The sequence below is a fragment of the Salvia hispanica genome, chromosome 5 (assembly GCF_023119035.1).
Source record: "Salvia hispanica cultivar TCC Black 2014 chromosome 5, UniMelb_Shisp_WGS_1.0, whole genome shotgun sequence".
Lineage (NCBI taxonomy): Eukaryota > Viridiplantae > Streptophyta > Magnoliopsida > Lamiales > Lamiaceae > Salvia > Salvia hispanica.
Genome location: NC_062969.1, coordinates 36,979,581 through 37,005,281, shown reverse-complemented (window position 1 = coordinate 37,005,281; position 25,701 = coordinate 36,979,581). Strand labels below are relative to the sequence as shown.

The 25,701-nt window shown below is 36.3% G+C and overlaps 3 protein-coding genes and 1 long non-coding RNA gene across 4 annotated transcripts; 3 read left to right on the top strand and 1 right to left on the bottom strand.

Moving 5' to 3' along the window:
• Positions 1-1,652: 1,652 nt before the first annotated feature.
• LOC125191212 (18.1 kDa class I heat shock protein-like) lies at positions 1,653-2,195 on the top strand. Its single transcript, XM_048088721.1, has one exon. It carries the CDS (start codon positions 1,688-1,690, stop codon positions 2,114-2,116), a length of 429 nt encoding a protein of 142 aa, XP_047944678.1. The 5' UTR covers positions 1,653-1,687; the 3' UTR covers positions 2,117-2,195.
• A 3,976-nt stretch (positions 2,196-6,171) lies between these two features.
• On the top strand, positions 6,172-7,646 carry LOC125189958 (peroxidase 7-like). The gene is made up of 2 exons (XM_048087171.1): positions 6,172-6,432; positions 6,659-7,646. The coding sequence occupies exons 1-2, from the start codon at positions 6,172-6,174 to the stop codon at positions 7,403-7,405; spliced, it is 1,008 nt and encodes a 335-aa protein (XP_047943128.1). The 3' UTR covers positions 7,406-7,646.
• Positions 7,647-16,936: 9,290 nt separating this feature from the next.
• LOC125187877 lies at positions 16,937-18,540 on the bottom strand. The gene is made up of 2 exons (XR_007170677.1): positions 17,563-18,540; positions 16,937-17,224 (listed from the first exon to the last, which is right to left on the bottom strand). It is a non-coding gene; the product is annotated as an uncharacterized LOC125187877 (long non-coding RNA).
• Positions 18,541-19,730: 1,190 nt separating this feature from the next.
• On the top strand, positions 19,731-21,988 carry LOC125189957. The gene is made up of 5 exons (XM_048087170.1): positions 19,731-19,760; positions 20,301-20,432; positions 20,651-21,664; positions 21,748-21,807; positions 21,899-21,988. The coding sequence occupies exons 1-5, from the start codon at positions 19,731-19,733 to the stop codon at positions 21,986-21,988; spliced, it is 1,326 nt and encodes a 441-aa protein (XP_047943127.1).
• Positions 21,989-25,701: the final 3,713 nt, after the last annotated feature.

The following is a 25,701-nucleotide window of genomic DNA, read 5'->3' as shown; positions in this document are numbered from 1 at the left end:
GTATTATATACTCCATGTGACTTAATGAAAGAGCCAGAGAAGGACTTAGAATACAACTTAGTGGGGAATAATAGACATCGACTATTGATCGCATCCACACCGATGAATTCAAATTAATAATAATACTAGTATTATTTAATTTAATTCTTAAATCACATTCATGTATTATAACTCCAGTTCTTGATCTAGTAATTTAGAGTGGAAATATTTTAACAATTAGCTTATGCATAAGGATTGAATTTGATTATTTTTATTTGATGAGAGTCCAACGACTATTTATGTTCATTTTACATTTATGACTAATAATGTACTCCCTCCATTCACATTTAAAGAGTCATTTGGACTTCATATGAATTTTAAGAAAAAACTTAACTTTGTAAGAAAAATAAATGGAAAAGTGAGTGGAATATAAATATTATTTTTAGTATTCATTTTATAATAGTTGTGAGTGGTAAAGTTAGCGAAACAAAGAGTCTACATACTAAAAACAGGAAAAAAAAATGAATTTTAAAATCATAGATGACCCAATAATAATAAAATGAATCTTTAAATCATAACATGTGGAATATTAATTAAATTAAAATTTTTATAATCATCTTATCCTTCAATTATTCATCTTAAAATTATAAAGTAAATTCAACCTGAAAGTAAACATCTCTTAAGTAAAGGTGGCAAAACGGATAGCGAGTAATAGGTAATTCTCATCCCGGCTCGATACCTATCGCGTATTGGTAGTACCCACTACCTGACCGACCACGGTGGGAAACGGGGTGGGGTCGGATATTTTAAGCATAGGTGCTGCGTGTATACCCTATAAACCCGTTAATAACCGATTTTTTAGGGTTAGCGCATTTCAAATTTTTAGTACTCCTAATTAATACCCATTAATTGGTACGCATACACACGTAATTATATACAACGCGCACACATATTTTATGTGTACACACACTGAGAAAGCGCGCCATTGGCGATGGGGCAAAGCATAGAAGAAATAAACGAGCAAGAGAAGCAGGGGTGGGGCAATGATATATAGGTTGTTCGATGAAGAAAGGTTGCGGAGAGGACGGCTTGAGCATACCGATAAGGATGCATTAGGACGAAGATGAAGGTACAAAGAACAAGATAGACAAAAAAGAGAGGGTAGGGAAAAAAGAATCACGAGAGAAGATAGAAAAATGAGCGGAAATGAGGTGAACAACTAGGAAATTGGAGTTTTGATTATGTATATATGTGATTCACATATAGCCAATATCCGAATAGTGAATGTTCTTAATATCCTTATTCAATGCCCATTGTTCAAAGTTATAGACTTCAAAGCCAACTGCCCATACACAATATGACAAATTGACAACACTATTTGGAGGTTGGTGAGTATATGACCTTTTGAAGTTACAATTATGCTTAGAATTCGATTTATTAATTGGGCTTCCATTAATTCTTTTACGAGCCAACATAAATAAATGAAGCACGGGCTTAGCCCATCAGAATTTTCTACTGGGATAGCATATTCTAGTATTGAGCCGAAACATCTCCAACATTCTGAGTGTTTCGAAAAGAATCATGCGCCTTCGAGAACGTGCTCCATTTCCAAAACGACCTACTCCTATAAAGTGTTAGTGAAACAGGTGGCAGAATTAATTCCTGCGACAAACAGAAACAAAATACGCTTAGAAGTAAAACAAAAAACATGTCCGGGTTCCTGCTGCGATCACATGATCTCGGTCCGCCTATGGACTGGAAGGAGACCCCTGAAGCTCACATCTTCAAGTTCGATCTTCCCGGCCTCACCAAGGAGGATGTAAAGCTCCAAGTTCACGACGACAGAGTGCTGCATATCAGCGCTGCAGCTGCTGTTGGTGGAGATGATCTAGACAAACAGTGTAAATGGCACTGTAGAGAGCGTCTCGACTACAGGAGCTTTTGCCAGGAATTTAGGATGCCTGAAAATGCTAATGTGGATGAGATAAAAGCTTCGATGAGCGACGGTGTGTTGGTGGTGAGGGTGTCTAAAGATCTCACCAAGAAGAAGAAGCGTGCAACTAAGTATGCTGTTGAAATTGGAGAGAATTCCGTTGCTCCCAAAGGACTCTCCCGCTTTGTCTGCTGCAAAGCTTGATTGCTCTTTTGGAAAATCGATTGTCTGATGTATATTTCATTGTATCTAATGTAAATCAATCGACTGATTTATGTTTCAATATGGTGTAAAATTGTTTGGCCTCTTTTTTCCTTTTTTTTTTTGAGTGAAGTTTTATACTACAATTGTATGTGATTGAGAATTAGTGTGACACTGAAATTGCACTAAAAAAACGTATATTTGCAAGCACAATAGCGAGCAAAATGTAAAATAGTTGGTCAAAATTCATTTGCGAGAATTATTGAGAACAAATTAATTTTGCGAGCAAGCGGCGCTCGCAAAATAGCGATGTCAATTAAACACAAAACTCGTGGATTGGCCCGAATAGTCCAATAAAATTAGTGGGTTAGGGTTGTAATTTTGTAACCCTAATACAAAACGGGCTAAACGGGTTGGCCCGAATGGATTGGTGGGTTAAACGGGTTGGCCCGAACGGACTGCGGGTTGGCCCGACGGGTTGGCACTTAATTAAAAGATAATACTCCCCTGGTCCCAGCTAAGATGACACATTGCTTAGCCGACACGGGGTTTTAGGAGTTATTGGTTAAAGTGTTTAATTGGATAGAGAGAAAGTGAGTGTAAGTATTAAAGTAGAGAGATAAAAAAAGATGTATATTTTAATAGGAGTGAGAAAAGAGGGTTGAGTGTATTAATTGGAGAGAGAGAGTTACCAAAAAAGGAAATGTGCCATCTTAATTGGGACAAACTAAAAAAGAAAACGTGTCATCTTAAGCGAGACGGAGGGAGTAGGTTTTAGGGATTTTTTGTATTTTTTACTTTCATATGGCACAATCATTAGACTTCTTCAACCTTCATTTTACGCTTTTTCACTCGATCTCATACTATCAACTTTCAAGTTCCACCCGGACTCATTATTTCATCGTCCCATCTGTTAGAGTTTGTATACTAGAAATCACGTTTCGAGTGATTGAATACTGTAAAACTCTTATTTTATTTTCCAAGGAATAAAACAGATTATTTTTGTCATAATGTTGTTATGTTTTACATTTAATGGATGTTAATTGCATGTTTAAATGTATAAGTTAACTTAACAAAGTCTAAGTCTTTGTTTTAGTAGACCGGTTGTGGGCGGCGTCCACTTTAATGTAACACGGTCAGTCCTAAACAAAGAAAAAGAAGAATTTCATGACTTAGATGGAATTAGACTATCCATCGTGAAAGGTTGCAATGTCAGTCCGCATATTTCTAAGCCTTACTGAAATAAGATGATATTGGTGTGGTAAAGCATTGAACGGATCTAACAGCAAGACTTATCTTTGTGCTATCTACTGAAAGACGAGGTCTTGATAAATATTTGTTTCTTAATCAATGTAGGTTAGCATTGAGCATACGATATTGATTATGCATTACTTTGACTTATCAAATGGTGCGGGTTTTTCGTAACCCAATAATCCTGATATATTGGGTAGTGGTTATTAATATCTAGCGGTGCTAGGATTGTTATTATATTGAATCATGCGCGAGGTGAGTCTCGTTTGATAATGTCCTCAAGAGGAGCGCGAAACAAGGTTTATTATTCGGAACCTAGCTAGTTGGAGTTTGATCACTCTATGAATAATAAATAAGCGTTTCATGCTAAGTCCACTCTTGAAATTAATAAGAAATTAATTAATTAAGTCCATAGCAAACATTAATTAATTAATGGACATTTTTATCTTAAGCACGGGAAATGAAAATTAAAACGGAAACTCGGATTACTTATAATTTTGGATTTGGATGGGGAGAGTTTAATATTACTTCTGTAGTGGATGCTCGTAATATTCCAATTAAAGCTTATATTAAAATGTAGGTTCAATTTAATTAGTAAAAAGTAAATTGGATGAGCCCATATCCAAAACCTTCCATAGATCCATGTCTGTCTGGGCCCAAAAGGAACTTAATATAAATAGGAGAATAAAGGAGACAGAAATCATAATTAATACAGCCAAAATTTTCGTCCCCCTCTAGGAAGAGGAGTTCGAAATTTTCCTCTAATTGGAAAAGGATTTCTTCTGTCTTCTTTATTTAAGTCCTAGTATTCCGGTGAGATCAGCCCACACTGATATTGGAGTATAGTTCGGGAACCAGAGAGAAGATCTGTGGTCTAGTATTCAAAGCGTTACGTGGAGAAGTAACTAGCCATCATCAATTCTTTGGAGAATTAATAAGGTTCTCCCTCCGTCCACGAATAAGAGTCCCGTTCACTTTTTTGCACTTGTTATGTGAAAATGATTATAAATAGTTAAATTGGAGAAATGATAAAGTAAGATAAAGTATAATGTAAATAAAAGTCTTGTCTACATTATTCCCTATCTTACTTTATCATTATTTATGCTCCGTAGAAAATCATGTTTTAGGATTATGGTTGAAAATTTATGACCCGAAAAATTCATAACTTGAAAAGCCCGCACCCATATAGCCCGGCAACCCGAATGGATTGGCCCGAACCCGAACAGATTAGCCCGATTGACATTCCTACTAGCAAATATATGATTATTTGCGAGAACATTTGATTATTTGCACTCACTTTGCTACTCGCAACATACCTTTTTTTTTTAATAAATTGGCTTTTCAAATTTATTTTGGTCTCACTTTTTAATTTTTCACATATTTTTTCAGTTTTATTTTGGACTGTATTCTTTAGTTGATTTTGTATTATCAATCAAGATTTATAATTATATATTTTAATTTATTATCACTTTAATTTAATAAAAACCTATTATTAGAATTTCAAAAGTAAGGTAATAATTTTTTTAAAAAATACTATACGTTCTCTCTACATGTTAAAAGTTCTACTTTGATTTAGTGGAATCAAAGTAATACTAGTAATTTATTAGTGTATGGTCTATGTACATATAATGAAAAACAATGTAAATGACATTTTAAACAGCGGATATTTTAGAATAGTAAAATGAGACATTTTTATGGAAATGTAGAATTGTCAAATTTAAAATTTATCTTTATTAATAAATACTATTAAAATGATCAATTTAGAGGTGAGATGTAATAAATTATTTAGTCAGTCCCATTAAAAATGAAACATTTTCCTTTTTGCATTGTCCCATTAAAAATGAAACGTTTTCTAAAATGGAACAACATCATCACTATTTTTTCATATCTCTTACTTTATTGTGAACTCACAAAACAACGCTACATAAAATCTCGTGACGAAAAGTAAATGTTTCTAATCTAATGGGATAGAGTGAATATATAGCAATTGTGGGGCATTAAATATCATCCTTATGACATTATGGATGAATATGTGTAGTAGAGCGAATTTTTATTTATCAATTTGAAGAAACCATCGCATGTCTCCTTATATTTTAGAGTATGAAAAACCGTTTACCAAAAGCAGTTAATATCTACTTAGCGCTAATTCCACAAGCACACCGGATAATAAGCTAATTGAATATAGCATAAGCCATACACGCGTCACATATGTCAACGAAACCACAATCGGAAAACGACCTTACAAGTAAACAGCAATGTCAACGTCAAAATTAGCATAAATCATCGCTTTAATCAACTTGATTACGAATTAAACTTCTGACAATGAAAAGTTCTTTTGTGGTTTTTTTTCTGGAGAATTGGGAGTAAATTTATGTTTAGTTTGTAGATTTTTCATTACTAATTTAAACCGGCTATTTTCATGATTTGCCTTAAGCCCCAAAACAGTTGAGAAATGGAGTATATTTATATAGTATAGTAATTTGTTTATTTTTTAGATATGTTGAATAGTAGTGATTAATTTATTGAGGGGAGGTAGTATTAGTTATTGTTCTTGGAGGCTTTACTGATTTAATTCAATAATATGCTGGCATTCTAAGTCATCGTGACTCAATTCATATACTAATAGTATTGATTATAACAGGCTTATCGCATCATTAAACAAAATTTGGAACATGGGAGCGTCTCAGCTAGTGCTGCTCACGTTTTCCGCAATCCAAATCTCTGCCAATTCACAATCATATACTTCATATATATAAATAATAATCCACCAAAACACCAATCAAGAAACTGATCACTCCTCCAGAATAATGAGGTGCCTATTTGTAACTATACTTATTCTTCTCAGCATCAACAGTCATGTCTCTCCTACAGCGGCGAACTTGGCCGTGAAAAGGCCGCCGCTGCAGGTTCCGCTTCCCCGGGCTGCTTATCTGTCATCAGCTTTCTACCACCAATCATGTCCGAATCTCGAATCCATAATACATCAAAAAATGAGCGCTTGGCTTAAAACAGATCACACCATGGCTGCTAGCATCATCCGCCTCCACTTCCACGACTGCGCCGTCAGGGTATTCCCACTTTACCTCTTTCCTATTTTATACGTACAAATAGATCATTACAAGAGAACATCTAAGATCATTTTTAATCCCTTTATACTTTAGTATAGGAAATTCAGATTTTTAAAGGAAACCTAATTAAATGTTCTTTTATAAGTAATGGTTAATTTTTTATTTTGCATTTTGCATTTAAAGAGTGTTTTTCCTTTAACGCGATTCTACGTTCATGTCCAAGCAGGGGTGTGACGCATCGGTCCTCCTAAACCACCCCGGCAGCGAGAGAGCGGCCGAGGCCAGCAAGACCCTCCGAGGGTTCGACCTCATCGACCAGATCAAGGCCGAGGTGGAGAGGCAGTGCCCCAAAACCGTGTCGTGCGCGGACATCCTGACAGCCGCGGCCCGGGACGCCACCATCATGGCGGGCGGGCCCTTCTGGGAGGTCCCGTTCGGGCGGAGAGACGGACGCATCTCCCTGGCAAGAGAGGCCGAGTCCGTCCCACAAGGCCACGAGAACATCACCCAACTACTCAGAACGTTCGAAGAGCTCGGGCTGACGTTCGTGGACATGGTGGTGCTGTCTGGGTCCCACACCATAGGAAGATGCAGCTGCCACGCCATCAAGCAGCGCCTCTACAACTTCACCGGCACCGGCAGGGCCGACCCCTCCATGAATCCAATCTACGTGAATCTGTTGAAGAAGCGGTGCAGGTCCGACGCCAGCTACGTCAATCTGGACTTCTGGACTCCCCGGAAATTCGACACGGCGTTCTACAGGAATCTGGAGAAGAAGATGGGGCTGCTGTCGACGGACCAGCTGCTGCACTCGGACATGAGGACTTCAGGGGTGGCGAGCTTGATGGGGTCGCAGCCGCAGCTGTTCGACACGCAGTTCGCGGCGTCGATGGTGAAGTTGGGGAATGCTAATGTGCTGATAGGGAAGGAGGGTGAGATCAGAACAAAATGCACCGCCGTCAATTCCTACTGACCATTCATTCATCTTCCTCGATCAACAAAAATAATGTTGCTTTTTTTATTTTTAATTTGGTTATAAGTTATATATGGTGAACTTTTTTTTTTCTTTTTCATTCTTTCGCTGTGTCTGTTAATTACTAGCGTTTTCTATAATTTGTAATATCCATATCGTAGTGTTGCAATCAAACTTTCCTTTTTTCTGTATTGGAGGAATGGAGAGAAATGCAATTATGAATGAAAATCTTATATACGTACATATAAATATGGCCACTTTTTAACTCATTTGTATAAACTTCGAGCAACATAGATTATATTTCGATCTATGAACGTTCTTGAAAATGGGGTTAAGAAAACACAAGTTATGACATGATATAGGGATTCCAAAAAAATGTTGATCAAATTCTGGTTAATTCCTCAACTTTTAAAAGTAGCTAATATCATATCATAAATTTGACATTTTGCTCAACTGTCTCGTTATATATGAAAGGGTAATTATGGATGATTTGTAAGCAAAAATACTTTAGTTTAATCTTGTTATACCTATATTTTGTACAAAAGCTAATAACTTTTGTGAATGATATACAAAATTTCAAAATAAATATTCATGAATTTCGGCTTCCACATGATACAGGATTACATTAAAATACATATAAATTGAACAATTGAGAAAAATGTAAAAGTTATAATATGATTCACTGACTATTTTTAAAGTTGCAGCGACTAGAACTTCACCAAATTTTGTGGGTTTTGTTTTTCAATTTACCCTAAATAAATACTCCCTCCGTCCCTACCTAATTGAGACATTTCTATTTTGGCACATAAATTTAGATAGCAGTGTTTAGTTAATTAAATAAAGTAAGAAAGAAAAAAAAAAAGAGAATCTATACATATATAAAATGCGAGTTTTGGCATTCTTTTAAAATATTTATAAGTTTTGTCCTTATTCTGGAATATTTATAAGTGTTGGGATCAATTTAAATATTTATGGAATAACTAATTCCTTCCAATGGTCATTACATGCGGAATCATATACTCCCTCCGTCTCATAAGAGCATCTCCAATAGCGGCTAGCCCATCGGCTAGCCGATTCGCGTCGCTAGCCGGTCGGCTAGCCGAACCATTGGAACCGGCCAGCGGCATTTCGGCTAGCCGATCGGCGAGCTCTAGCCGATTTGCGGGCGCTAGCCGACCGCTGGCCGATCCCGCTAGCCGCCATTGTAGGCTCAATTTCGGCTAGCCGATTGCATTTTTTTTAATGTATTTTTTAATGCAATTTTTTTTATTTATTGTATTTTTAATGTATTTTTTAATGCATTTTTTATTGCATTTTTAATGTATTTTTTTTATGAATTTTTTTTAATTATGTAATTTTTTTAGGATGGACCTTTTTTTAATTTATATAAAATTATTGCATTTTTATTGCATTTTTTAATGTATTTTTTTAATAAATTAGTGAGGAGTAGAGTGGGGCGGTGGCTCGTGTGTGGAAGCCTGGAATTTTTTTTATTATGTAATTTTTTTGATTTTTAGTTAACATACTTTTTTTATTTAAATAAAATTAACGAATTTTTCCCGTATATGTGTCGTAAATTTAATTCCGTATTTTGTGTTTAATTCCGTAAATGTAGTTGTTTTTGAATTATTTTTATTGCGGCTAGCCTTAGGCTAGCCTATTTGATTAAAATGATGATGTGGCAGGTGGATTTTTAGTGTTGATGACGTGGCAGAGAGAGAGAGTGGCTAGCATGTGGCTAGCCTAAAGCCATTGGAGATGCTCTAATAGGAGTCACTCTTATTGTGGGCATGGATTTTAAGAAGTGTAAAGAATAGTGAGTTGAAAAAATTAATGGAATATTGTGGGCATGGATTTTAATGAAAAAATTAATGGATTTTATATTGGTTTTATAATATAATTTGAGTAAAGTGAGTTAGTGGAATGTGAGACTACTTACCATTTATGGTAAAATGAAGTGTGACTCTTATTGTGGGACGGACCAATATGGCAAAGTATGACTCTTATTGTGGGACGGAGGGAGTAGTTATCACGATATTATATTTATGTATATTACATTACATTTTCAGTTACTTTGACAAATTAATAGTCTCACTCAACTTTAGGAGTTACTTTATTGACTCACAATATTCAAATTAGTGATTGGCCTAAATATAGTTGTTCCTTATTATTTTATAACCGCCACATGAATGAATTTTTCAATACTTTATTTCTATAAATATGTATCATTTGCAAGATTCTATTTCACTTCTTAATTATCTCCCCTCACTCCATCACAAATTTTCGGCAAAAGTAAAAATTTTGTTCACATCATGGAATTCACATTCCTTAACGATCTACAACCTAACAACACTTTGTCAGTGATTCGACCGTGGTGCATGTATGTTTATGTTCATTAAACATGGACAAACCAATGTAATCTTTTTGGAATGTGTGTTCCACGATCGAATGGTATGTGTGCCGATGCTTAGCTTATTACTATTTTTAGTTATTTATCTAAAAGTAAAATCATTCATTGTTTATTTTTCCATGCATGGAACAAGGATTCAAGGCACGGTTCCAAGGAATTTACATAATATTTTCAACTTTTTGTCTATAAATCTGTATCATTTGCTAGCTTATAATTCATTCCTCATTGTCTTGTCCCATTGCATCACGAATTCTTTGCAAAAAGAAGATTTTTTCTCGGTATGGTTATTACTCTTTACCTATAGTAGTACATTTATATGAGATTAATTTGTTTCAACGATGTTAGTTCATATTTAAGTTTTTTCTTAATGTTAGTTTGTTTAGGGTTAGTTTGTTTTATTTTTATTAGTTTTGTTTTAATTTTTCCGTCTAGGCTATAATAGTTCTTTTTTTACAAATATAGAAATCACATAAGCTTCTAACTATCTATAATATTTTGAAACTTTGTCACTCCATAGTTTTCATGCAAAGGAAACACCTAAAGCAACGAAATGACGAAAGGAAGTAAAGAAGACGAAGATCATAAATTGTCACATTTGTTTTTCGCGCATATACATAAATCATTAATTTGGATATTAAGGAGGAAAATAAGGTTGAGGAAGAGTAATTGGGATTGGAGTTTGTGTTTTATTATTACTAGTATCCACCCACTTGCGATGCACAACGCAAACATTTTTCATAAACGAATAATGAGAAGAAAGAATCAAAACACCAAAATATGACAGCATATATTCAACAACAATTTTGCTTATACAAAATAATGAAAAAATAAGTAAATTCACAAATATTACGACACACTAACATTGTTTCTGATAATAAACATGAAATTAAATTAAAGAATATATATATATATATATATATTTTGAAAAGGTTGAATTATAATAAAAATAAAATATTAGTATAAAACACATTATTTATTGTGATACATAATCCTCTTTCCGTCCCACAATAAGAGTCACATTCTGTAAGTCCGTCCTACAGTAAGAGTCATATTTGATATAAAATCATACCGACGTCATTCTAACTATTACAATCAGAGAAAATAAAACTATAATAAGTGGAACAAAAATCACAATGAAAATAATAAAATAAACCGAACTATGATTAGTTGAGTCGGGAAATCTCTCTTTCCGCAAGACAAATTATGTCGCGGTTAGTGCGCTCTAATTGACATATTGTTTCAAAGATTAAACTCTCTTAGCATATAGAAGCACCTCAAACTCGCTAGGCATCGATGAAATTGATTGAGCTTCGAAAATCTAGCGACACAATGCTTCTTAAATACACACTAAAATGTAGAGATTGAGAGATAAGAGAGAATACTTTTGTTGGTGTGTAATCCATCCACAACTCCATTTCTTTTATAAGGTCATGAAATTAACACAATACAAAACCACAAAATTAAGACAATGAAGGTTACTTGATGTGAAAAGCCAAAGGACTTCCATTATCACCTTCCACTACCTCACGCAATTATTCCCACGGCTTCATTTAAATTTATTCACATAAATGAAACCTTTTCATTTCTCTAATTACTACATAAATAAATAGAAACTTTTTCATTTTTCAAAATTTATTACTCCACAAAATTTATAATGATAATCTTGTTATTTTCCTCAAAACTCTCCTTTTATATATTATTACTAGTATCACTCCTGTGCTATGCACAGATTAATACTCCCTCCGTCCCGCTTTAGCAGTCCCATTGACTTTTCTGCCATCTTTTTGTAAAAATAATAAAAAATAGTTAAAGTGGAGAAATGGTAAAGTAAGAGAGACAATAATGTAGATAAGACTCTTCTCTATATTATTCTCTCTTTTAATTTACCATTTCTCATCTTTAACTATTTTTTATCATTTTTATAAAAAGAGGACAGAAAAGTCAATGGGACTGCAAAAGCGGGATGGAGAGGGTATATTTTTAAAATATTAATTTTTAATTTTAAATTAATTAAATAAAATTAGAATCAATATTAACAATGAACAATATGAGTAACAAATTTTAATTATATGAGAATAAAAAATCTATACAAATCAACATTGAAGCATAATAAATCGCATAATATAATGTTTATTCATTAAATCATGGAGTAGGAAGATAAAAAATCTATCACAATAAAGAATTAGACACAATGGATAATTACTCATCATTTTTAAAACTTCTTTATACATTACATTACCTTTAAAATTAAATCAATCTCACCATTACTACAACCTTCAATTATTCACAATTCATCACTCAATAGAACTCATAGATAAAATAACTCAATTTGTCATTTTTAAAGTCGTCGGCCTCACCTAAAACTACAATAAAATAAGAAACAAAATCAATTTACAATGCACAAAATCAATAATCACTATGTATTAAAATGATCATCCGTAGAACAAAGCATAAGATGATACCTATGAAAGTTCAATCGAATAATTCACACAACAAGGACTCGATGAAACGACAATAAATATTTTTACCTTCCACAAAGAGGGATGAGAACTGAAACTCGGTCAATTGTCAAGAAATGAGAAGTCATCTGATTACCTACCTTGCAGTGGCGGATCCAGGTGGGGTCGAGTGGGGTCGGCCGACCCCACCACCCTGCCCCGGAGTACCGCCGGAAAGCTCCTTTCTTCGACCTCCGACCCTACGGCGTTCGCGTCTCCGCCCCCACCTCACGCAGTGTGATATGAGACCGAGCATAGAGAAAGAAAGGAATTGAGGCAAGACCAAGTCCGGAATCTGGTAGTGGCGAGATGGCAGAGGCGGCGGATGTTGAGAATGAAGAAATGTAGAGAAAGAAAAAGAGGTTTTCGATTTTTTTGCAGAAGAGAGAGAAAAGAAAATGGGTTTCTTAATGTGGGTGAGGAGAGAGAAGGGAGTTGTCATTATTGTGACAAAAAAAAGTACACTCATTTCATTCCACCATAAGCGACTCGTATTCTTTTTTAGACGTCACAACTATTGTAAATCGTTGTTTTCTTTAGTAAAATATAACATAATTATTCTTTTACTTTATATATCTAGTTGCTTTTGTACTTTAACTCTTTTTCTACTTTATTTATTTTTTCACTTAATTCTCTAAACATCATTTTCTTAAAATTTTGTACCCAAAGGGTTGCGATTAAGGGAGTATATTGTTTTAAAAATATCCATTCTCGTATGAACTATTGATATTAAAATATATTTTTATAAAAATAATTAATATAATTAAAATATTTATTTATAATATAGTTCGACCCCACGAAATTTAATTTCTGGATCCGCCATTGGGAGTGCGGATGCAGACACCGAACAAGAAGGTACTGGAGAGCTGAATGGTGAGGGCAATGGAGGGGCAAAGAAACGTCGAAAGTACTCCCCTGTCGTGGAACAACGGAATTCGAAGGATAAAAACCCACTATGTGAGCAAGAAACAGTGGATGAGCTACAAGATCTACAAGATCTTGAAGATTTGGAGGGGTTCAAGAAGAAGGGTTTAAAGTACACTCCATTCAAGCTGACCAATGAGCTTCCATGTTGGAAACCTGGTGATATTTTTAAGGATCGCGATTTCTTCTATGAGGTCATGCGCTAGTACGCCATAATGACCAGACGACGTGTGGATGTCATAAAAATGATGGGAAGAGACTCCGTGCCATTTGTAAAGGCAGGCATGTGAGTGGTATGTGTATGCAAGGAAGATTGAAACACACAACAATACCAATTATGTGGTAATGAATATGCATAGAGATCATGCTCACACGTGCTCGCAAGTGTTGGAGCAGAGATGACTCACGTCCAAGTGGCTAGCTGCGCGTTACATGGAGAAAATCAAAGCGAATCCCCACATTCCATTGGCAGCTATACGGCAGTGTGTGGATGAGGAGTTCGGGCTGAAAGTTGGTAGGATGAAGGCGTATCGCGCAAGAGACATGGCATTAGAGGGTATATTTGGCAAGGCCGGACTCCAATACCGGCGATTGTTCTACTACAAGTCAGAATTGGAACGGACACACCCCGATTCAAGTGTGCATTTACACTACGAGAACTTCAGGGAGCCTGAATTGGTAGGCCCCAGATTCTTGAGGTTTTATTGTTGCCTCGAGCCTTTGAAATCTGGTTGGATGCGTTTCTTGTTGGAACATATATACTAAAAAGCATTTTTCGAGTTTTTGAATTTGATAAATTGTTTGTATATTGTAAACACTCTTCATTTAATGAGAATAATAAATGTTTTCTTCACATTGTGTATTTTACTTTAATGGGTATTGACCGTATTTAATTATATATTAAATTATATAATTAAAACGCCGGAAAGTAAAATCAGTCTAAGTCTTCTACATTGAAGGTTGGGTCGTGGAACAGGTCATCACAGTAGGTGGCCCAACCGGTACCTTGTAGAAGTAAAACTTTTTCACAACCTAGATAGGCTTTGGCTACCTATCGTGAAAGGTTGCAGTGTCCATCCGAAAGTCGTCTTTACCTTGAGAATGACTAGTGACACTGATGTGGTATAGGATTGAATGGATCTAAAGTATAGACACGCCTTTGTTGCTATATCTACTGTAAGACGATGTCTTGGAGATTTAATATTTCCTAATCTTTGTAATAATATAGGACACACGTTATTTAATCATACGCTGCTTTGACTTATCAATAGCATATATACTAAAAAGCATTTTTCGAGTTTTTGAATTTGATAAATTGTTTGTATATTGTAAACACTCTTCATTTAATGAGAATAATAAATGTTTTCTTCACATTGTGTATTTTACTTTAATGGGTATTGACCGTATTTAATTATATATTAAATTATATAATTAAAACGCCGGAAAGTAAAATCAGTCTAAGTCTTCTACATTGAAGGTTGGGTCGTGGAACAGGTCATCACAGTAGGTGGCCCAACCGGTACCTTGTAGAAGTAAAACTTTTTCACAACCTAGATAGGCTTTGGCTACCTATCGTGAAAGGTTGCAGTGTCCATCCGAAAGTCGTCTTTACCTTGAGAATGACTAGTGACAATGATGTGGTATAGGATTGAATGGATCTAAAGTATAGACACGCCTTTGTTGCTATCTACTGTAAGACGATGTCTTGGAGATTTAATATTTCCTAATCTTTGTAATAATATAGGACACACGTTATTTAATCATACGCTGCTTTGACTTATCAATAGGTGCGGGTTTTTCGTAACCCAATATTCCTGATATCTTGGGTAGTAGTAATTAATAACTAGAATGGTGTCAGTTTTATTATTACATTGAATCGTGTGCCTGCGCGGTTTGACTATATCCCCAAGAGGTGTTCGAGAGAAGTTCTATTATTCGGAAACCCGGCCGGTTTGGATTTAATCCAAGAATAAATAGAAAAGGAAAAGTATATTTTTAATATACATCTCGTACTAGACAAACTCTTGGAAATAAAGATATTAATTAATTTAAAGTCTATAGCAGACTACAAATTAATTAATGGATATAGAAAGTCTTAGACACGGGAAATAATATATTAAAGAGGTTAACCCGGATTGCTTGTAATCACGGATTGGATGGGCGGTCAATATTTCTTCTATAGTGGCACAAGAAATATTCCATTGGCCTTATATTAAATTATGAGTTATAATTTAATTAGTAAAGAAGGTCTAATTGGGGAGGCCCAATCCAAGCCCCATAGATCCCTAACCTAGCCCATCATAAACTCTATAAATAAGAATGTAAGGAGGAGACACATATATTATCACAAACCCTAGCCTCCACACTTGGCTTTCTTGTCTTCTCCTTCAAGATTCTTATAATTTCTAAGAGATTCCTCCCACAAGAAATTTAGATCTATAGAGTTAAGGGTCATAGGTTAGAAGATCTTTGGTCTTGCATTCACAATCAAGCTTCAAGATCTACACGTGGAGAAGTAGCAAGCCACTTCAATTCTTTGGAGAATCATTGTTGTAAGTTTTCAACAACATAATTTAAATTAAATTATGTGATTAATTGCGCAATTATATGTCTCTACATGTTCAAGCATGAAATTGAATCGACCCACATAATCACCTAAATAGATTCTTATGTGGATTTATTTGCCTCGGGCCTTTGCAATTTTCCGAAATCTGCGATTATCCCCAACATTTCTGCCGTCCAATTATCTTCTTAGATGCTTGTTTCTTGAGAGGTATGTACAGGGGACAACTTATGACGGCCATGGGGATTGATCCAAACAACGGTTGGTGGCCTATTGCGTGGGCGGTGACTGTGACGCCCCGAGAATTACGCATCCTTTCCTTCAGGATAAATCGGATTTATTAGCTTAATTAATTTTCGTTTAGAAGATGTGTAATCGTACTTTTCCTCGTTGTAATTCGACTTTGGAGTAATTTAAGTATTCTCGTTGGAGGAAATAAAGTGCAAGAAAATTTAGTTTCAAGAATAAAAGTGGAGAAAATACTTTTATTAGAGAAATGTGGATACACCGTGCTTATAATTTCTAAGAGATTCCTCCCACAAGAAATTTAGATCTATAGAGTTAAGGGTCATAGGTTAGAAGATCTTTGGTCTTGCATTCACAATCAAGCTTCAAGATCTACACGTGGAGAAGTAGCAAGCCACTTCAATTCTTTGGAGAATCATTGTTGTAAGTTTTCAACAACATAATTTAAATTAAATTATGTGATTAATTGCGCAATTATATGTCTCTACATGTTCAAGCATGAAATTGAATCGACCCACATAATCACCTAAATAGATTCTTATGTGGATTTATTTATTTTGCATTTTCCGCTGCGATTATCCCCAACATTTCTGCCGTCCAATTATCTTCTTATATGCTTGTTTCTTGAGAGGTATGTACAGGGGACAACTTATGACGGCCATGGGGATTGATCCAAACAACGGTTGGTGGCCTATTGCGTGGGCTGTGACTGTGACGCCCCGGAATTTCGATCCTTTCCTTCAGGATAAATCGGATTTATTAGCTTAATTAATTTTCGTTTAGAAGATGTGTAATCGTACTTTTCCTCGTTGTAATTCGACTTTGGAGTAATTTAAGTATTCTCGTTGGAGGAAATAAAGTGCAAGAAAATTTAGTTTCAAGAATAAAAGTGGAGAAAATACTTTTATTAGAGAAATGTGGATACACCGTGAAGAAATAGAAATACAAGGATTATGGAAAGTACAAGTCTTACACATGCATACAATGCTACAAGTTATGGGACCCATTTCCCTTACATGAATTTAGGGAGTACAGTAAGCCTAAAAGAGAGGGGCTCAAGGTCTAATGCTTGACCATTAGCTAACTCTAGCAATAAACCAAAGTAAGAAGTTTAGTAGATTCTCTCCATCCCTCTCGGTCCTTGCACCACAAGAATCCAACTTTTGACAACTATATACCTGTCATGATAACACAAAAGAAGGGTTAGAAGATATGCCAACCAAAATTTCAAGGTTTAGACTTAGCAAGGAAAGGGTAAGAATCTACAAGCTCCTGCAGGAGCCTTTGCAAAGTGTCAAGAGTCAAGATATTCAAAATCTCCAAGGAAAGGAGTAAAGACAATAGGTGGCTAAGAATGAGCTCATGATAGAGCCAAAAGAGAACACATAGTACAAAGCAAACATCACCAATATCAGTCAAAATAAGACTCCCCAAGGTTATCATGAATTAGGCAATGGATGCTAAACATACTAGCAAGAAAGAAGGAGAGCTGGCAGCCCAAAATAGGAGCCTTTACCTCCAAGTCTCAAGCACAAACAGCCAAAGATGGAAGCCTATATAAACAACCCCAATCTCCTTCTCATCCCCTCTTTCTCAACACTATAATTTCACCAAATATTCAAGAGAATAGCAAGGAAGGGAGGAGGAGCAAGGAGGAGAGTTTGAGGCAGGACATCAGTCCCTTCCAAGAGGAATCATCAAAGTGAGGTAACAACCTCAAACACCCAATAACCTTGCATCATATAGAGCTAGCACAGTAGGTGACCAAGAACTTAGAATCATAGCAGCTCTAAATGAAACTTAGAAACAGAACTCATAACAATAAGAGTTATTCCAGTAGCTACATTCTTTCTCAAATCCCTCTCAAATGCAAATAGACTCCCCATATCAAGTGATGAATCAACAATAACAGTCTGCCCAAGATCAAAGCTTTAGTAATTCTAAACTAAAAAGGGGCTAAGGGATTGGGGACTTAGCTTTGGAGTGAGGAGTACTCGGCGGAGCTGCCCGGCGATGGCCGAGCGGCGACGGAAACTCCGGAGAACTGAGAGGAGCGGCGGCTCTGCTCGTTGAGCAGCCGGGACGAGGTCGGCGTCGCTGGACGCCGAAAGGGAAGAGAGCGGCGTGCGTGGCGGACTTCGGCAGCCGCGATGACGTGCCTGACGTCGCGAGTGGGAGGCGACGGAGGCGTGAGCGACGGACGGCGTTTGTCTGAGGGATGAGACGACGGTGAAGCCGACCTGGCAGGGGCGAGAAATCGCCGATGCTGGTGGCGAGTCGATGAACTCCGAGGCGACGCCTCAGCTCAATAGCGAATCCGCTCCGCTGTGACTCCACCGCCAAGGACAAGAGATCAGTGCGGTGACCGAGAGTCGAGATGAAGGAGACGAATCCAGCAACCGCCGGCGAGCCAATTTAACGGCGGATAGTCGTGAGGAAGAAGAAGAAGCCGCTGCATCTCTGCTCTTCAATTTAGGGATTTAATTTTGAGAAATGTAGGAGAGAGAGAGAGAGAGAATTTGACCGATAGGAGTATATAATTGGACTGATTCCAATTTAAATTGTTGGGCCACTACTAATTACTAGATTGGGGCCAAAGGAATTAATTCTACACATAAGTTGAAATTAAAGAATTGGGCCAAGTATCATTCTTTATCTGAAAGATTTGGAGAGTAAAGAAATTGTAATTCAGTTGAGGAAGTGGGCCGAGAATTATTTAAGCTTGGATGGATATGAATAATTGTAGATGAACCACAATTTAATCTAGCTTGGGCCTAAATGAGTATATTTTGTGTTGGGATATTACTAATTAATTAGTAGGCCAAGAGATTTATTGTTGGACTTGAGAAGCTATTTGTTGGATGGGATTAATTTAAGGAAATGAGTTGGAGCCCAATTAATTAATCCCGAATAAAGTACTAAGTTTCCAAAGATGGAAAATATAGAGTTGGAGCTCGAAAGCTGATAAATTAATTTCCAAATAATTTATTTAGATTCCGGGAAATAAAGTAGTACAGTGGGAGACGCGAAAGCCGACCGGCGTCGCCCCGCGACGCCATGGGCGGCCTTAAGAAAAATCCGAAGAAAAGAATTTTAGAAGAAACTTTCCAAGAATTCCTATTCTTGTAAATAAGGGCCGAGTATTTGTTTAGAGAGAATATAATTTCTCCAAGTTAATAAAGAGAATAAATAAACTCTGCAGAGTAGTGAAGCCGAGGTAGGATTAAGAAAAATCCTATAAGCCGAGACCGAGATATAGGTGCTATCCAATAGGATGCATGCATTCTTTCTAAAGAGAAATAGTTCAAGTATTAATTAGCGTGCTACACTATTTATTTTCAAGGGATAAATTGCTCGAGGGCGAGTGAGGCCAAAGCGAGTAATTGAGTTGAAACATAAGCATATCAGGTGGGCTTTCTTTTAATATCCAGCACTATAGTGTGGATATAAAGCAAATACTTGTGAAATTATGAAAAATCATCTTTTCTCAAAATGAAGCAGTGATTATTTTAAAGTTGTTGTCATGCCATAAAATATTTGTTTTGAGGCCTATCTGTTGGGGTTGTAGCCCGCGGGTTTTGGCGATGCCAGCCCGAGTTTAACGAATTCGGTTCCCAATAGGACCGCAAATCCTGTTCGGAATAACGTGCACGCGAGCCGTGAGCCATCAGCGGTTGGCCGGCGATGTGTCCGCTGAAGGTGGCCACCTTCACGGTACACGATTCTCAGATAAGGCGAGGATCCAAAAGAACTTAGACTGCAGTCGGACTTTTAAGATCACAAGAGAATTTAGTATGCTCGGGCCTTTTAAGAAAAACCCCCGTGCGATACTGTGGATGGATGACAACTATATATTGTATGTTTTGTTTTCGGCATGTGTCCACTGAGTACTCCTGTACTCAGCCCTGCATGTATTTATAAATGTGCACGTTGAACGTCAAGAGGATGGAGAAATGATCGGAGTCGATGCTACTAAATAATCCAGTGGATCTTTTCACGATTCGTGTCTTCATACACGAAGTCGTCTAGTATGAACTTATTCCGCTGCTCTTTTGTGAAGTGAGACATCTTAGAATCTCACCTTCGAACTCCAATTTATTGATGTAATGTTTATTCTAGTTCTAAGACCATATAATGGTACAGTTGACTTCTATTCTATGATATGACTTGGCCTTCGGGTATATTCACAAGTTCTTTCCCCGTTTCTTTAATCCCTCTCATTAGTCGCAATTTACCCGCTTTCGCTATCCTTAGCAAAGTGCGGTCGTGACAGTGACTGAGGCCGAGAGCTACGCACAGTGGAAATGGTTTCTCGACTACCTATCAGAGGACCTTCACATACACGATAATGCCCCAAGATACGTCTTCATGTCTGATCAACAAAAGGTACGAATAATGTGATTTCAGTAGAAATTATATACTCTAATTGTGATTTTTAAATAATAAATACGTCAACTGTGATTTGGCATATAGATGAAATAGTTCGTTTGTGATTATAGATTTTGTCGTTTGTTTTATAGTATACATGTGCTACTGGGTGTTGTGTGTTGGGATTATTCATGTATGTGCTAATGGGTGGGTGATGTGTTCCATGAATTTGGTAGGTCTTGCAAAAGTCATCGCTGAGGATTTCCCACAGAGCGAGCATCGATTCTGTGTCCAGCATATATACAACAACTTCAAGAAGAGATTCGTTGGGGAGAACTTTAAGGAACTATTGTGGGAGCTTGCATCAAGCCCACGAACAGTATGTGGAGCGGATGGAGGCGTTGAGGATTATATATCCCCAAGCACATCAATATCTGCTCGGTGTTGCTCCAAAAGAAAAACGGATGAAGGCGTATTTCTCCTCAAATGTTTGCTGTGATGTTATCTTGAACAATATCTGCGAGACCTTTAATTCAAAGATAGCAATTGCTCGAGAGTTGGCCATTATAACCATGTTGGAGGAGATTCGGACGAGTCAAATGGAGAGGATTCAGATTAGAGGCCAGTGGGTCAAGACATACGATCATGCTCTGCCGCCTGTTGTCAAAGAGATTGTGGATAAGTTGTACGACAGAGCTTCTTCTTGGAGAGCAACATGGAATGGAGAGGATTCGTACCAGGTGACTGGACCGTCTGCCCAGTATGTAGTGAACATGCGTGATTTTACTTGCTCGTGCAGATCATGGCAGTTGACTGGGATCCCATGCACTCACGCTATCGCGACAATCAACAAAAATGGGAAGGATGTAGCAGACTATGTCTCCCGGTATTATTTACGGTCCACAATGTCGATTCTGTACGAGAATGTCTTATACCCAATTAATGGGATGGATAATTGGCCCAAGACTTCTAGTGTTGGATTTGAACTGACGCCTCCAAGGACGAGGCGACAGCGCGGACGGCCAAAGAAAGTGAGGCGTGAAGAGCCTCAAGTTCGTCATCACGAGGATGGATCTGAGTCACTACGACGAACCTTTATACTCAGATGTCGTCGGTGCGGACAAGATGGTCATAACAGGAGAACATGCACCAATGATCCCCGTGTAGATGCTCGAACCGAAGTAGGACAGAGTTCACAGCCCAGTCAGCCACCCACGACGGATGGCGGTGACAGAGTTCAAAACCAAGAGGTACTATTCAGTACGATTATATGAATTCCCTACCCGCTGGTCAGTATTTTAACGGTTTTAACGGTTTTGTTTGTTACTTACAGACCAATCGGCCTTGTCGGGGACGACCTAGCACAAGTCGGGTAAGGCAGCCAAATGAAGAGGTAGTATTCGGTATCAATGTATCACTTTTCATTTCCTAACCTAACTATTGGCATTCAATTTGACATGTTTGTTGTTTGTTGTTTGTTGTAGACCAACCCATCTGATCCAAGGGCTGGCACACGTCGGACCAGGACCAGGACTCATCCGCAACGCTGTGGCCGTCGCAGGGATCAGGATTGAATAATCGGGGTGATCAAGTGTTGGGAACATGAAAACTGTAAACAATGGTGTTGGTTTTTGTTAGTGTTGAAGGTTTTAAGCTGGATATTGTTTTTTGACTATGGTAGGGTGGCATGGGAAGGCATGGGGTTTAGGTTAGTATTGAATTCTATCATGTTTTTTGTCTGATCAGTACAACCCATCATGCTTGCTTGTTTTTTGTGAAGGCTAGCTCTTATGCCTTTTTCTGTCTGTATTCTAAGACTATACTTTTGTATATGCTTATGGGACGTCAATTTGCCATGTTTATTGATTAAGTGTGTACGTGGGGTGTTATTCAACCAAACGTTTTGTACTTCATTCGAGATTAGTTTAGTGACTGCGGGTGTTCAACAAAAGGTTTTGTACGTCGGGAGTTATTCACTAAAAAGTGTTCTTCATATTTACAACACGAGTAGTTCAAGAAGAAAATTGTTACCATTACATTAGGAAAATAATTACAACGCATAACAACAAAATTACAATCTTCATATTTCGGGACATTTTGGTGGTTTTAACAATTTCTAACTTAAGACCTACACACTCTTTAGTCTTCATGCTCAATTTTAACCTCAGCTCGTCACATTCCTCACTTTTCATGCGCAGTTTATCCTCAAGAACACCTTCCACAATATTCTTGCATCGGAGTTGTTCTTCAAACTTGTCTCGTTCGACCTTGATTCTTAGGAAGTAAGTGTCTTGGCGATAGACCCGCATCAAACCAACGAAAGAATCTGCAATCATCTTCCTTCCATATTGGACAACGATAGTACCATCGACCAGGATTAGCAGCCGTCCTAGATGTCACTAGCTCAGCCTCAAGATCATGATTACAGTTCACAATCTCTGGACGAGGCCAATTCCAATTGAAACTTGACCCATAAGATTGAGAACTAGAAGAAGACATTGCAACAAGATCTGAATTGAAAAATAAAACCCAAAATTCAGCAATTTGCCTAAAAATTAGAACGACACAGCCTAACACACATAAACCCCTAAATTGAAATTCAGCTGCAGGAACACAGAAAAAACATACTACATTTTACCGATACACACAAACCCTAATTTGAACTGAATACAACCAAAATCAGCTGCAGGAACACACAAAAACCATCCGACATTTTACCGGTCACGTTGGAACTTACCTAATTTGTGATGTACGCTTACCGTGCTATGGATGAATGGATGAATAAGCGAGTAATCGCCGGTAGGTTTACAACAATTTCAAAAATCGTCGAGAGAGAGAGGCATACCCAAGCTGTATACCGTCGGTAGGGCTGGTATGCAGAGGGAATTATGTTTGTAGTGTCAAAAACGAAATGATTTAAGAGTGAAAATTATGAAGCATTGCAGAGTGTAGGTCTGCTGTCAAAAACGAAATGTATATCGTCGGAAATTTGGGAAAAAATTTCAAATATGATGACATTGCAGAGTGTAGGTCTGCTGCAAGGCAGTGGAGTAGGTGTGCAGCTTTTTCTTATTTGACTAAAATGCCCCTGAAGGCATTTGGGTCTATATAGACCGAAAAATGGCTACAAATATCCGATTTGTGATTATGTAAAAGGGTAGGGTTATGTGGAGGTATTTTTTTCCCTAGGGGTCTGCAATATAACTTTTGAAAACGTTATAGACTTTTTATGTAGTTCACTCTATAAATTTAATGCTGAGAAGTTATTTTCATAGGGTATATGTAAAGGTTTGTTCGATAATTGACATTAAAAAGAAATTAAAGAGGAGTGGAATATTAACGGCCATTACACTAACTTAGAAAATTTGTAAACATTTGTCAAAATATTAAAATAGTGATGGCAACTATGTAATACGACTCGTATGCATATTTATATTATAATAATCCCAATAATTCTTAGGAAATATAATAGATTGTTACTTTTAACTGCCACGTAATGTTTATGTCTATAAATATATCTATACAAAGCATTTGTAACATTACAATTCACTCCTTCATTCTTTCCTCATTGCATCACAATTTTTTTTTTTAATATGGAATTCTAGAAATCAAGTATTCACAATCTACAACCCAGTACTATTTTGTCAGTCATTTTAAGTCCCATGCATACGTGTTTATAAATTAATTAAACATGGAGACAAATTTCACGATCCCATCATGATGGTCGACACCTAGCAATACCAAATCAGTCATCATAGTTCGGTATGCGCATATTTTTTAAATGACTAGATATGGTGACAAATCAAATATATGGTATGATGTCATTTCCTTGGAACTTATTTTCCATAATGGTATAGTATGATGTTGTTTCTTATCTTATTACGTTTTTTAGTTAGTTTGTCTAAAAACATTATTATTTGGTATCAAATGCAGATTGAAAATGTTGATGGAGATGAACTTTTTTGGTAAACTTTTAATATTATTATTATTATTGTTATTATTATTATTTATTTATTCACATTGTATTCTGTGTCTATTTTTTTAGATAAAATTGGTGTTGTAGTTGACCTCGGCAAGATTATCACACAATCTAATTCTCGGTTCATCGAGTTCGAGATTGAGATTGTTAATTCATAGTGAGTACTGAATCATCATTTTGTTTTTATTTTCTATTTAAATATTTTTAAAAACTATTTTGCTTGCAGGCATAACATAATCTGATGTACCCAATGTGAAAATGTTAATGTGTAAATATATCAATTAAGAAAATATTTAATACGTTAATTTATTAATAAATAAAGTGATAATAATATTTTATTTATATAAATTATTGATAAATTATTGTGGGGTTATTGTATGATTTATGATAGAAAAAGTATAAAAAAATTAAGTGAATATATAATATTCTTTTGACTTTGACAATAGTTAAGGTTAGAATTAGAGTTTGAGTTTGAGTTCGGGGTTGGTCAATTGAAATAAAATGACTATTTCTTACTATATTTATTGTAAATTGTGTTCCGATTTGGTGTAAATGGTGAGTTGTCATGACTACATGAAAATAAAATGAGTCGTGCATCGCACAGGTGTCGTACTAGACATTAATAACAAAAATAAGGAAACATATTATACTATAGTTTAGTCGGTGTTATGATGTTTAAGGAAGGGAGTTATTCATTATACTCCCTCCGTCAGCAAAATATTGTCAAAGTTTGACTTGACACGGGTTTCCGTAAAATATTATCCAAGTTTGACTCGACACTGAGTTTTAAGAAATGTGTAGAAAAGTGAGTTGAAAAAGTTAGTGGAATAAGAGTCTCATATTTATATATTAGGAGTAGTTTTATAATAGAATGTGAGTGTAAAGAGTTAGTAGAAATTGAGGACCATTTACCAAAATTAGAGAAAAAACAAAATGGACAATTTTTCACAAATGGTAAAACTATACAACATTTCACGCACGAAGGGAGTAGTTACGACACATGTCATTGCTGGCTCTTTTGATATCAATATTGCTTTCAACAAAAATGAAAAATCACTGTGTCTCCAGTTTATGTCGTTCATCCGCTAATCTTTGCTATTGTAACTACTTTCAATTTCAAACGATGCCAGTACCAAAAATACTACAATATCCAAGGCTTAGACACTTTGTACGATAGTAATCAAAACACAATCAATATTAAAGCATAACGTGTTAAATGATAATAAAGTAAGAGAGATGAAAAGAGGATAGAGGAATTACTTTTTGACAAAAATATAAATGATATAATTAACTTAAAACTTCCTAAAA

Coding starts and splice junctions, on each gene's coding strand:
- LOC125189957 (XM_048087170.1), top strand. CDS start 19,731: ATGTGTCCGCTGAAGGTGGCCACCTTCACG. Junction 21,665..21,747: donor ACAGAGTTCAAAACCAAGAG/GTACTATTCAGT, acceptor TGTTACTTACAG/ACCAATCGGCCTTGTCGGGG. Junction 21,808..21,898: donor TAAGGCAGCCAAATGAAGAG/GTAGTATTCGGT, acceptor TGTTTGTTGTAG/ACCAACCCATCTGATCCAAG.
- LOC125191212 (XM_048088721.1), top strand. CDS start 1,688: ATGTCCGGGTTCCTGCTGCGATCACATGATCTCGGTCCGCCTATGGAC.
- LOC125189958 (XM_048087171.1), top strand. CDS start 6,172: ATGAGGTGCCTATTTGTAACTATACTTATTCTTCTCAGCATCAACAGT. Junction 6,433..6,658: donor TCCACGACTGCGCCGTCAGG/GTATTCCCACTT, acceptor ATGTCCAAGCAG/GGGTGTGACGCATCGGTCCT.